Raw genomic sequence first — 12,275 nt, forward strand, 5'->3', positions numbered from 1 at the left:
GTTAAAGGGAATTCTATGTCAATGACTGATAGCTTTTCTGAGGGAGTCCCTGTGACTGAGGGCACATTCTTTTGGGCCTCATTGAGGATCCTTTCTCTCTCCTCAGTGGTGAAGAGGACCCTCATAAGCTGTTGTATGTCATCCCAGATGAGCTAATGGGTAAACAGGACAGCTTCAAAGAGATTATTTGAAAAAGGAGGATTCTGAGACTTCCAATTGTATAGGTCAGTAGAAGAGAACAGCCAATATTGCATAGCTTGATTGCCCTCATCATCAAGAGGCTCATATACCCTCAGCTGGAGGGCTACTGTGGTATCAGGGGAGGTGGCTCTCTGATTTCGGGTCCTCATGGCAGGACTAGGAAGTTGGGGGTCTCCAGTAAAGGGAGGTACAACAGCCCCAGTCCTGTGTAGACCAAGGATCCTGGGGCCTGTGCTGGTGCTGGCGGGGCCGTGGGGGCAAGGGTAGGGAGATATAGAGGAGGAGGGTCTTGGAGCAACAAGTCTGCTGTTGAAGGGTCTTGGAGGATCGACTTCTGTAAGGTCCAGATCCCTCCTTCTGTGTTTCCTTTTTCCTGGCAGCCAGAACCTCAAGGTGGGTTTTGGGGAAAGAAATGCTTTTTTCTATGGAGGGGAGGTCCCCGCTAGATTCTTCCAAGTTATTATATAGGGTGACCACGTGGTCCCTGTCTAAAAATTCTCCCTTCAACTGCTCTGATGACAGGCAAATTGAAGGTCCCTGTGGGAAGTCACTTAACACCACGGGAAAGTCACTCTGAGAAAAGAGGGTGATCATTTTGCTTTTTTTTTTTTTTACTACAACAGACAGGGTCTCTCCTGTTTCCTTAACTTCCTTCTAGTGTGTCACTAAGATATTCAGTGGGACAGACTTAGTCTGTTCCATATCAAAAGATATCATCAGTCCAAGTCCAAGAACACAGAAGGAGATAACCAACAAATATAGAAACCAACCCTCCAAGACTTCAGGAAGTGAATTAGAGTGTGACTTGGCCAGAATTGGCCACCTGTTATACTCGAAGTCTCAGAAAGGAGGAGAGTTCTCCTGACTCACTCTGGGGAGTCTGAAGCATCTTCCAGACCTCCCACAGTCACAACATTGTGTCACATCTGCCAGCCATTAATTGTCCTGTTCAGTAGCCATCTTGGCTATCTCCCTTGTTCTGGAGCCAAAGTGAAAGTAAAAGAACAAATTACTTTCTACATTACAGACACTCGACTTGAGCTGGAGCCTGGCCCTCTTACCCAGTGGTCTCGAGTGCCCACTCAGGGGTCTCAGATTGCAGACATGCTCCCAAATGTAAAGCACCAGAGGGTCTTTACCTGCTGGGAGACACCAAGTGAGACAATGAGACTCAGATTAATGCAAAAGCAAGAGGTTTCTTTTTCCAGTGTGCCTGGATCAACCTTCAGCAGTCTCTCAAGCAAGAGAAACATGTTTCCAACATGGAAACAGGTTTGTGAAACCTTTATAGTAACAGGACAAAGGAAGTCAAATCAAAATACTCTAAAAATATGTTGGGGGGAAACATTAGGTCAACAGTAGAGGTAGGCAAAAGGTGGAACCTTGTGTTGCTAGGCCTCAGAGGTGATCTGACATTGTTTGAAGTTTTTGGTTAGTTGACAAGGTAGGACTATGTTTGATCATCGAAAATGATTTACCTATGGGTTCCAAATCTAAGGTCAGGCACATAAGAGGCCAATAAGTTGCTCTAAAGGTGGCTAACAATGACCCAAGATAATTTAGCTCTGGATTTAAAACATTCCAAAATCTCAGCAGTTTCTAAAGTTCAGATCAATTAGTTTGTCTTGCAGGTCAATGGAAGGCAGACTTTGTTAAGGGAACTTTTAAAGGTCCTTTAGCCTATACAGCCTGGCCCCTCTGAGGTGAATCAGCTTTGTCACATTAACTGTTGAGAGCAGGTCTCTGTCAGGAATGTCCACTGGGCCTCTGAGGAGATCAAAGGATCAAGGGAATGCTGGCCATGGTGGGAACTGTGGGGGCAAAGGCCTGGAGACCGCTCTGGTAGGCACTTGTGAGGGCAAGTTTATATGCCTACAGAGGCAAGGGTGAAGAGACAAAACAGTCTTCAGATAGTATCCTGGCCTCTGATGCAGATCCAGGATTCAGGTTTTTAGTACATAATGCTCTGATCTGATCCCTGGACAATGTCACTTGTCACCATATATGCTGAAGCATCCTGGTCAATTTGTGGCATTCTGTAAATGACTTTGTGCAGGATAACGGCCTGTAGCAATGCTTGTGGAAAGAAGAACAATTTGGTAGAACCACTTACTGCCTCCATGACAAAATTCATGGGCAAGGGCCAACCTACCCTTGTGACCTCCTAATTCAATATAGCAATATGTCACATAGCAATTTGACATGTGGGAGTGGGATGGGTAAGAATGGAAGCAGGACAGGTCACAGAGAGACCTCAAGGTTTTGGCTCCCAGTGAAATAGGGAAGGACAAGCAAAGGAGTGACCTGTGTGTTGTGAGGGTCACCTGGGCTGCTGCAGTGAAGCCAAGGTTGATGTGGAGTGACCAGCAAACCAACTTGTTATTTCTCTCTTCCCAGCAGATGATGTTGATGAGTAGATGGTGGTAAGGGAGGCAGAGAGAAGTCAGTTGGTCAGAATGGGAGTCAGCAGGATGGAGGTGAACAAACAGCCTCAGGCGACCATGCTTCAGGGCTAAGCAGCTTGAAGTCACGTGCCAACAAGCTGAGCTCTGCATGGGGCAAGTGAAGACTATCCTTGGTGTTATGAAATATAAAATATAAATTGTAGTATAACATGGCAGGAGTAATACCTAGAGGGGTGGTGCCGTTGGTGTTCCCCTGAGGAATCATGCCATGTGACAGGCCTAGTATAAAGATTTATTGTGGAGATGGGATCAGGAACCTGGAAAGGGGTTGTGACAGAGAAAGGAAGGAACAGAGGACGGAGAGAGAGGGGGGGGAGAGAGAGAGAGAGAGAGAGAGAGAGAGAGAGAGAGAGAGAGAGAGAGAGAGAGAGAGAGAGAGAGAACAAGTGAGGCTGGCTGGGAACATGAGGGAACTGAAAAAGAGGTTGGAAGAAGGGGTGCTGGGGCAATGAGCAGTCTTTTTTATACAGTGCTGGGCAGCCATGCACCTGGCTTATGCACCTGGCTCACACACCTGGCTCACGAACCTGGTGGGGCGATGATAAGCTGTTGCTGGGTAGCTGTTGGGCAGAATTGCCTGTAAGCTAATATTTGGGTTTCCAGGTGGACATGGGACAGGAGCTGGGGAGGGATGGTGAACTGCAGACTCAAACCAGGGACTACTAGTACGTAATAAGAAGAGCACACTTTGGAGAGTGTTGGGTCACTCAGGCTGGCTCCTGACTGCCTCCCCAACAGCTTTCCTGATTACAGGATCTTGCAATCTCCAGTTGCTCTGTTTCCTGTCCCTTAGCTGGGTAGGGCTGGATGGGATAAGGGCTAAGTTTCTCAGGAGCAGCCATGCATGTCTCTTCCTCTCTCTGAGGCACAAAGATGGTTGACCTCAATGACCCTTGTAGCCTTCCCCATTACTGTAGGTCTAGGGAGTGGCAAGCAAAGCCTGGTACTGTAACTTTAAGTGGGAGAACCCATTACCATGAGTTCACTACCACTGGGGCATACAAAAGGAAATAAGGCTAGGTTGTGGGAAAGTACCACAGTACCTCTAACTGCTGACAATGTGCAAACTTCTGCCATGAGAACAGGAACACACAAGCTGTCCCTGCAACAAATATGGCCCAGATGCAGACACTGGTCCTGTTTTCAACATTACTGATCCTCTGTGTCTCAGCAGGTAAGTGGAGAGGCCAGAGAAGTACAGAGCCTTGGGGGGTGGCCAGCATGGACACACAGCCACTGACCTTCCTGTCTTCTTTCCTCAGCGAGCCCTGAAGTGTGGGTGCAAGTCCAGATGGAGGCCACCAACCTCTCATTCTTCTCAGTTCACTGTGGGGTTTTAGGATGTAACCACATCTCCCTGGTAACAGTGAGCTGGAAAGGATTTGTTGATGCTAGAGAGACCAAACTAGCTGTTTTACATCCAGAATTTGGCACCCAGCAGTGGGCTCCTGCCAGCCAGGCCCACTGGGAAACCCCAATTAGCATCTCTGTCACTCTGACCCTGGAACAATCCAAAGCAAGAAGCTCCCTAGCCAACACTACATTCTGCTGCGAGTTTGTTACCTTCCCTCATGGTTCCAGGGTGGCCTGTAGAGACCTCCATAGCTCAGATCCAGGTGTGTCTGGGGAGAGGAGGGAGATAGGGAGGACCTTAACACTGGCTGCCCATCTGACACTTTTCTCTGTGTCTAGGACTCTCTGCCCTGACTCCAGCCCCCAGTCTTCAGGCAGATCTGGCAGGGATCTTGGGAACCTCAGGGTTTTTCCTGTTTGGTTTCATCTTTATACTATGTCTCCGGTGGTGGCAGAGGCATCGGTGAGAATGGGTCCAGTAATAACCCCACAGCACTTGGTTAGTTGCCCTCTGCCCCTGACTCTGTCTCTTCTGTTTCACAGGTGTTCCAGAAAATCTCAGTTGTCCCTCAGCAGAACCCAGGCACAGATGGAGACTCCAGTAGGCTTGAAGGATGGTGTCTGTAGCAGGATACCAGGGACTTGGGGTCTCATCTGACTCTCCATCCCCCACAGCCCACCAAAACCATCCCTGGCCACTGGCCACTCTCCACCACCCCAATCCCTTCCCCTAAAACCCCACCATCCTGTTCAGCAGCTCTGTATGAGGCTGTAGTCCATTCTGATCAACACCTGCCCCAGTGCATATCACTCCCCACTAGTGACTCAGTCAGCCCCCATGCCCGTTTCCTCAGCTTCCCCATTTGGCCTCTATACAGGGCAGCTTCATCTTCGTTGATAATGGACTGTATACTCTGGCATGAGTGAAACTTCCCCACATTCTTCCCAACTTCCACCAACTGTCTGGAGCACAGTACCCTTTGGGACATGTACCTACTGGTGTCTTCATGCTGGCCACCAGGCCTCTCCATGGACCTTGCTCTACTCTTAGGCCTCTGATAAGTGCCAGGATGTGGTTAGCATGTGGGCATGTACGGACACAGGTGTGAGTGGAAGAGTATGACAAAGGCCCGGTTACATCCTGTTTTGCACACATTTCCAACCATTCAGATGGTGTCTTTAATCATGCCATTAAAGTGGTCTTTTTGTTTTGGACGTTAGCCCTGACTTCTTTGGGAGTGTTAAAGGCGGGTTCAGTCCCTTGGGAGGAAAGAACCCGGTTAGAGCCAAAAGAGACTGGGACTGAGACCCAGACCTGGGCAGAATGTCCTAAACCTGTGGGCCTTGCTGAGGGACATAAGGAGCCCCATCTCTCCTGGGGCTTCAAATCTGTGTTATCTAACCTGGTCTCCTCATGATGGACTCCCTGTGTAGCTGGGTAGAGCCCTGAAACTGATGTTCAGAAGTAGAGAGAGGAAAGGGGAGAGGGAGGCCTCTTCCAGCTCTCATACTGCGTCTTCCACTCTCCTTTTATGGTTAGGGATCAGACTCCCCACTGGCCAATCAGAGGCATGTTGTAGAGTGTATTCTGTAAGCTCATGTTTTTCTTCTTGGCCTCAAGCTCCTGGAATAACAACTCTGAGACTTAAACTGGGCCTGGTTTTTGATCATCTCATAATTTAGAAACCTATTTGTCTTATTCTTTGTAAACCACATAGCCGGCTATCTATGCTCAGGTTCTATACATATGTACTCCTCAGAGTCCCCAGGGTAAATCCTCCCATGCTTGACTCTATTCCAGAATTCCTCTGTCTATACTGGAACGTACACCTCCTCATCTCCTGCCTTAACTAATAGGCTAACAGCATTTATATAGACAGTGGTGCTTCCATACATTACAAGAGATTCTCTCTATAGACACAGGCAAAGAGGCTTGCAGACACAGAGATTGAATATAGGCTCACCCACCTGAAATTGTTCTATCCAGGAACTGGGTTCCTCTGCAGGAGATAAGCCCCCTGGGCTCCTACACCATCCACAAAGGAGGCAAAATGAGCGAGAGAGCCTCGTGAGCCATAAGGACCCAAGGTTTGGATTCCTGGATCACACCATAGCAAACCACGTTGCTTGAGTGCATATGAGGCTCCACTTGCTTGTGGGGCACATAATGAGGGTAAGGAAGCCTTTAGGAGCATGAAGATTGCAAACAGAGAGACTGAGCTGTGGTTTGGCCTGTTTAAGTTTCAATGCCCTTGAACCAAGCCTGAAAGACAGAGAAGCTTGGGAATCTATACAGGGCAGAGAATCAGGGGTCTCTTAAGAGAGAAACTGAGCATTAGCATTCCTGGTGGCCAGAGGCTGCCTTCCACATGCACCCCATGGAGACCATGTTAGTGGTTTTGTCCCTACCAGGCGATGACTAACCCCACTGCTGAGGGGCCACAGTGCCATAGCATAAGAAGCCCAGAGGCCACTGGCAAGAGGAAATCTTCAAAAGAGCTGTGAGTCGGGGCAGTGTGACCCAGCCCTACCCTCTGCTGGGATGGGAAACTGGACCATCCCTAGCCACTATCCAGAAGCTGCCACCAGTTATTTCTTTCCCCAACTACTCACCTCTGAGAATACCAGCATCTATATCCCTCAAGAATCCTCCACAGGCTCCTTCTGCCTCTAGTCACCCCAAACCTGCCTTCCTTGGCACAGTCTCTGCCACCCTCAGCCTCATTTCCTTGACAACTTTGCTTATGGTATTCCTAGTCTCTCTCACCTTCCCTATGCCCCTGCAGCTTACACCTAACATTGGGTGTCTGTACTACAGCATAGCCCTCCTGGCCCAGTATGGAAACCATGCTGGAAAAGGGAGCCCTCCATTTTACACCGAGGTCAGATGAGCGAGCTATCTGGGCATTGAAGATTTTGACCTCAAGTAGCAAGGTTCCCCCCACTCCCTTTTTGTCTTTGTTTTTAATGGAGAGGTGTCATAGTAGCCCTTAGTCTCTGTGTTGGGAACTATCTGATACTAAGCCAGAACCCAACTGGCAATGATTTTTGTAATGTTACTTAGCAGCTGTTTTAAAAATTGGTTAGGCAGCGTGCCAGGAGCAGGGCTCTGATGGCCAGTATAGGACCAAGGAGGGGAGGAAGCCAAGCCACAAGGAGTTTGAGCGCCATGAGGTTGGGGTATCTGACACGTAGCATGCTTGGAGATTCCCAGTGGAGATCTTTGAGCATTTCTATGCCTTGTTCCGCCAGACAGATTTGTTAACATAGAAATAGCATTCCTTTCCCAACATAATGTAAGTCCCTCACTGTTTGGCAGTTATCAAGGCCAGAGCTCTTGAGTTTTGGAGAGCAACCCCTGCTAGGATGTTTATCTGTTGTTGAAGGTCGAGGGAACTCGAGACTGTCCATAGTGGAAGGCATTGCCTGGCCAAGCTTGTCCTGGGCTGCTTCAGTTGCTCCTGTGGCTCCCAGTGAGACTTCGAGGCCCAGTCAATGAACAGAGGGATGGAAATCTCTTTTCTTTTGCTCTCCTCCCAGCTGCAAGGCAAGCTCTTTAGGCTTCTAGAGATAAGCCAGGGGAACAGTCATTATGGGGTGCAGAAGCCTTGGAAAGGGGGTTTAATGCAATAGTCAGTAGTGTTATTGCACCAGAGAAGAGTGGAGCAGAGAGGAGTGGGCAAAAGATCTATATAGGAGGATTGTGAGGCGATGGAGGAACTTCCATGGGGAATTTATCTCCAACACCATCCTGCCATACAGGAGTACTTCAAGAACCTAGTCACCTGAACTGGGCACAGGGTCAGATATCTCTCTTTCTCAGAACCTTGAACTTGCAGGTGAAGGACCAGATTGTGTGCTTCTGTCAAGTTCATCTGAACACATGGAGAGAGGGCATGAAGGAATGGTAGTCATTCCAGGAAACAGAATTCATCATCGCCAGTGAGACTGATCAGCACAGGTTTTGATGCCCCTGGCTTTCTTGTCCCCTAGAAGGCACCTCAGGCTCCATTCTCTAACCTTGTTTCAGGTTGTCTCCCCTGCCTCTGCCTTTCCCCAGGCCTCTTTTCTCTTCCCTATAATCATCTCCAAGTCTTAGTTGCTTCCTCTGATCTTGCCCCTCACTCTGCCCTGCACTTCCAAGTTCTCCCTCTTCTTGTTTCAATCTGGCACTATTACTCTGTTCATAATGACAGCATCACTTAGACATTCTTTCCATAATATTGGTGACCCACCAATTTTCTTGATTGTTTTGTTTTGTTTTGTCTTTTATTGACTAAGTTATTTATTCATTTTACATCCAGATCACAGCTTCCCCTCCCTCCTCTTTTCCCAGTCCCTCCTTCTCCTGCCCATCCATCTCTTCTCCCTTTATCCCCTGAAAAGGGAAGGCCTCCCATGGACAACAGCCAGCCTCAGCATATTGAGCTGCAGCAAGACTAAGTTATCCCCTTTACTGAGACTAGAAAAGGCATCCCAGCTAGAGGTAAGGAATCCAAAGGCAGGCAGTGTATTTAGAGACAGCTCCTGCTGTTGCTTTAGGAGTCCCACATGAAGACCCAGCTGAACAACTGCTACATATGTGTAGAAGGCTTAGGTCTGTCTCATTCATGCTGCCTGGTTGGCAGTTCAGTCTCCATGAGCCCCCATAAGCCAAGGTTAGTTGATTCTGTAGATTTTCTTGTGGTGTCCTTGACCCCTCTGGCTCCCTCAATCTTTCCTCCTCCTCTTTCACAGGATTACCTAAGCTCTACTCAATGTTTAGATGCAGGTCTCTGCATCAACTTCCAAGAGTTGCTGGGCAAGGCCCCTCTGATGAGATTTATGCAAGGCTCCTTGTTATGTTTGTCTTTCTGTTGGGTTAAGTCATCACAGTGATCTCTTTTAGTTCCATTTATTTGCCTACAAATTTCATGATGTCATTGTTTTTAATGACCAAGTAATATTTCATTATGTAAATGTACCACATTTTTCAAAAAATCCATTCTTTGGTTGAGGGACATCTAGTTTGTTTCCAGTTTCTGGCTATTATAAATAAATCTTCTATGAACATAATTGAGCAAGTGTCCTTGTAGTATGGTGGAGATTCTTTTGGATATATGTGTAGTAGTGATATAGCTAGGTCCTGAGGTAGATCTATTCCCAATTTTCTGAGAAACCACCAAATTGGTTTCCAAAGTGGTTGTACAAGTTTGCACTTCCACCAGCAGTGGAGGAATGTTCCCCTTGCTTTATATCCTAGCCAGCATAAGCTGTTGCTTGAAATTTTGATCTTAGCCATTTTAAGAGGTGTAAGCTAGAATCTCAGGGTTGTTTTGATCTTCATTTCCCTGATGACTAAGGATGTTGAACCTTTTCTCTTTAAGTGCTTCTTGGTCCTTAGTGATTCCTCTGCTTAGCTCTGCTTACCCCAATTTTTAATTGGGTTATTTGGTTTGTTGATGTCTAGTTTCTTCAGTTCTTTACATGTTTTGGATAGGGCCAATCCTCCTAGTTTCTCCCATGGAACATCTAATACTAGAAGTTTCTTTGGAACAACCCACACTTCAGGCCCTGTGGGCCCTTTATGTAGCATATAACCTCACTGGAGAAATATCCTGTTCATCTATCCATCCTTCCTGTTCACCACCTCTTCCAGTGCAAACCTCAAATTAAACTCCAAAATAAGAAGGTCCCAGATGTGGGCCTGTTGGAAGTAAAGGGTATTGGAGAATGTGCTAGAAGTATGGAGGCCCACTGTAATTTTAGATGTGCATCACCATGCTTGGCTTCCTCTAGTAATTTTCAATTTTTTTTACTGCCTAGCTCAGGTGTGGCAACCTAAATTCCTGAAAACTGGTAACCAGCCTAGAGCACAGTGTATGTTCCTCAGTAGAACCACAATCCTTCTTTAAGGCAACAAAAGGCTCACCTCTTTTTAAGGGTATTTGGTCAAGGGTTAAACACCTCAATGTGGTTATGAATGTAGATTTTATGTAAGTCTTTGCTGTGGGCCCCTTTGATGTTTCTCTCTTGGTCAGGTCAAAGGGCCAGTCTCATGTTAGAAATTGACATGCCAAGTCCCATAACCATTTGAGTAGCCACTGGGAGGCCTCTTCTCTCCAGCAGGGACCTGATGAACAGACACCACTTTAAATGATTGACCAGACACCCATTGAGACAGTCTGTTTATGTGAACACTTTAGGAATGCTCAGCAGAAACACCAATCACTGCCAAGGTCACTGTGACCATCACTGCTGCCAGGTGCAGTAAATACAAAGCAAAGGTTCCAGTGAGTGATTCTTATCACCAGGGTCTTTCTCAGTCATTTTTCAAGTGCCCCTAAACATTGTTGTTAATCATTAACAGAGAAAAACATCTTTTGCTGGAGAAGAACACAGCAAATGGCACCTTTCTCTGGACAACTGTCTTAAGATATAAGATGGCTTCAGTTGTGCTAGATACAGATAAACTCTAATGAAAGACCAAGAACACATTGCTCACCAGTATGACCTCCAAAGTTTGAGATTTTTAAAACAACTAAAAGCAAACAAAACCAGAGGTTATTCTTGGTGCCCCATAGGTTTACCATCGTTGCTTTTTGTTCGTTATCTATTCTTTCCCTCTGTGGCGATCTATCTGGCTACACTCTGCAGAGCTAAGCTACAGCTATGGATGTAAGGAGTAAACCTGAGTTAGACAAGATGGCTCAGTGGGTAAAAGGTGCTTGCTGGGATCCACATGGTGGACAAAAGTGCACAAAAATGAAGCGATCTGATTCTTCAAACAATGGCTGAGGCAAATGAATATTACCTTAAACAAACAAAGTACTGGTCCTAGTATATGAACTGTAATACAGAATAAAAAAAAGGAGGCTCAAAACAAATGCAAAACACTTGTTGTTGTCTGCTTTGTCCATATGGCATGGGCACCACACCTAGAAATATATATTTGGAGTCAGTAAAAAGGAAGCCATTTTTCTCTTTATCAAACATAGTACCCTTGCCCACCGTCTGTGTGGAGGTACCTGGTGGGAGGGTTGCTTCTTTTCCATCACACATCAGGCTAGAGAGATGGCTCAGCGACTGAGAGAGCTTGTTGCTCTTGCAGAGGACCGAGGTTCGATTCCCAACACCATCATGGTAGCTGACAACTGTCTGAAACTCTAATTCCAGTAGATACAATGCCCTCTTCTGACCTTCACCAGCACCAGGCACATGGGGCACAAAGACATCCTTGCAGGCAAAACACTCATACACAAAGAATAAATGATTTTTAAGAATTTATGAAATAGCCCACAGCTCCCTGCTCCCAAACACTGTGGGAGAGAGAGCTCACCGCCCGAACAGGTGGGCACTCTTGAGACTGCAGAGCGGGAGAGACCACCAATACTGCCCACCCTTGCCACATCCCTGGCCCAAGAGGAAATTGTATAGGGCCTCTGGGAACCAGAAGATAGGGGCATTCAAGCTGCAGGTCCCCTGCGGTCCAGACACCACCCGGACCTGAAGGGACCCGGTCAAAAGCTCCCTGCACCCAAATACCATGAGAGGGAGAGCTAAACCTTCAGAGGGGCAGACATGCCTGGGAAGCCAGAAGAGACTACACTCTGCCCACATTTCTGACTCCAGAGGAAAACACCTAATGTCATCTGGGATGACGGTGCATGGGGTCCCCAGGAAAAGGCGGTGCAGGCCCTCCTGGTTGCCATACTCACAGAGAGCTCAAAAGCAGCCCCCCAGGAGCAACTTCAGCTGCAGGACCACAGGTAAGACCAACTTTTCTGCTCCAAGCGACCTGCCTGGTGGACTCAGGACACAGGCCCACAGGAACAGCTGAAGACCAGTAGACAGTAAAGACTACACACCCAAAAGTAGAACACTCTGTTCCCATAACTGGTTGAAAGAAAACAGGAAAACAGGTCTACAGCACTCCTGACACACAGGCCTATAGAACAGTCTAGCCACTGTCAGAAATAGCAGAACAAGGTAACACAAGAGACAACCTGATGGCGAGAGGCAAGCGCAGGAACCCAAGCAACAGGAACCAAGACTACATGGCATCATCAGAGTCCAATTCTTCCACCAAAGCAAACACTGAATATCCAAACACACCAGAAAAGCAAGATCTAGATTTAAAATCACAGTTGATCATGATGATGGAGGACTTCAAGAAAGACATAAAGAACTCCCTTAGAGCAACGCAGGAAAACATAAACAAGTAGAAGCCTATAGAGAGGAATCACAAAAATCCCTAAAAGAATTCCAGGAAAACTC

The 12,275-nt window shown here is 47.1% G+C and overlaps 1 protein-coding gene across 2 annotated transcripts; it reads left to right on the forward strand.

The window, feature by feature from the left end:
- The first annotated feature begins 488 nt into the window (after positions 1–488).
- Positions 489–5,239, forward strand: Pvrig (PVR related immunoglobulin domain containing). 2 transcript variants are annotated; one of them, XM_006249032.5, is made up of 4 exons: positions 499–3,840; positions 3,929–4,282; positions 4,359–4,482; positions 4,563–5,239. In XM_006249032.5, the coding sequence occupies exons 1-4, from the start codon at positions 3,780–3,782 to the stop codon at positions 4,675–4,677; spliced, it is 654 nt and encodes a 217-aa protein (XP_006249094.1). In that variant the 5' UTR covers positions 499–3,779; the 3' UTR covers positions 4,678–5,239. The 2 variants fall into 2 exon arrangements, with proteins under 2 accessions (XP_006249093.1, XP_006249094.1); XM_006249031.5 differs by having other exon boundaries at positions 489–3,840; positions 3,929–4,482.
- Positions 5,240–12,275: the final 7,036 nt, after the last annotated feature.

The sequence above is a fragment of the Rattus norvegicus genome, chromosome 12 (assembly GCF_036323735.1).
Source record: "Rattus norvegicus strain BN/NHsdMcwi chromosome 12, GRCr8, whole genome shotgun sequence".
NCBI lineage: Eukaryota > Metazoa > Chordata > Mammalia > Rodentia > Muridae > Rattus > Rattus norvegicus.

Excerpts from the sequence above, each read along its gene's own strand:
- Pvrig (XM_006249031.5), top strand. The coding sequence starts at position 3,780 with ATGGCCCAGATGCAGACACTGGTCCTGTTTTCAACATTACTGATCCTC. Across the intron at positions 3,841-3,928 it reads GATCCTCTGTGTCTCAGCAG|CGAGCCCTGAAGTGTGGGTG; the intron begins GTAAGTGGAGAG and ends TTCTTTCCTCAG. Across the intron at positions 4,483-4,562 it reads CGGTGGTGGCAGAGGCATCG|GTGTTCCAGAAAATCTCAGT; the intron begins GTGAGAATGGGT and ends TCTGTTTCACAG.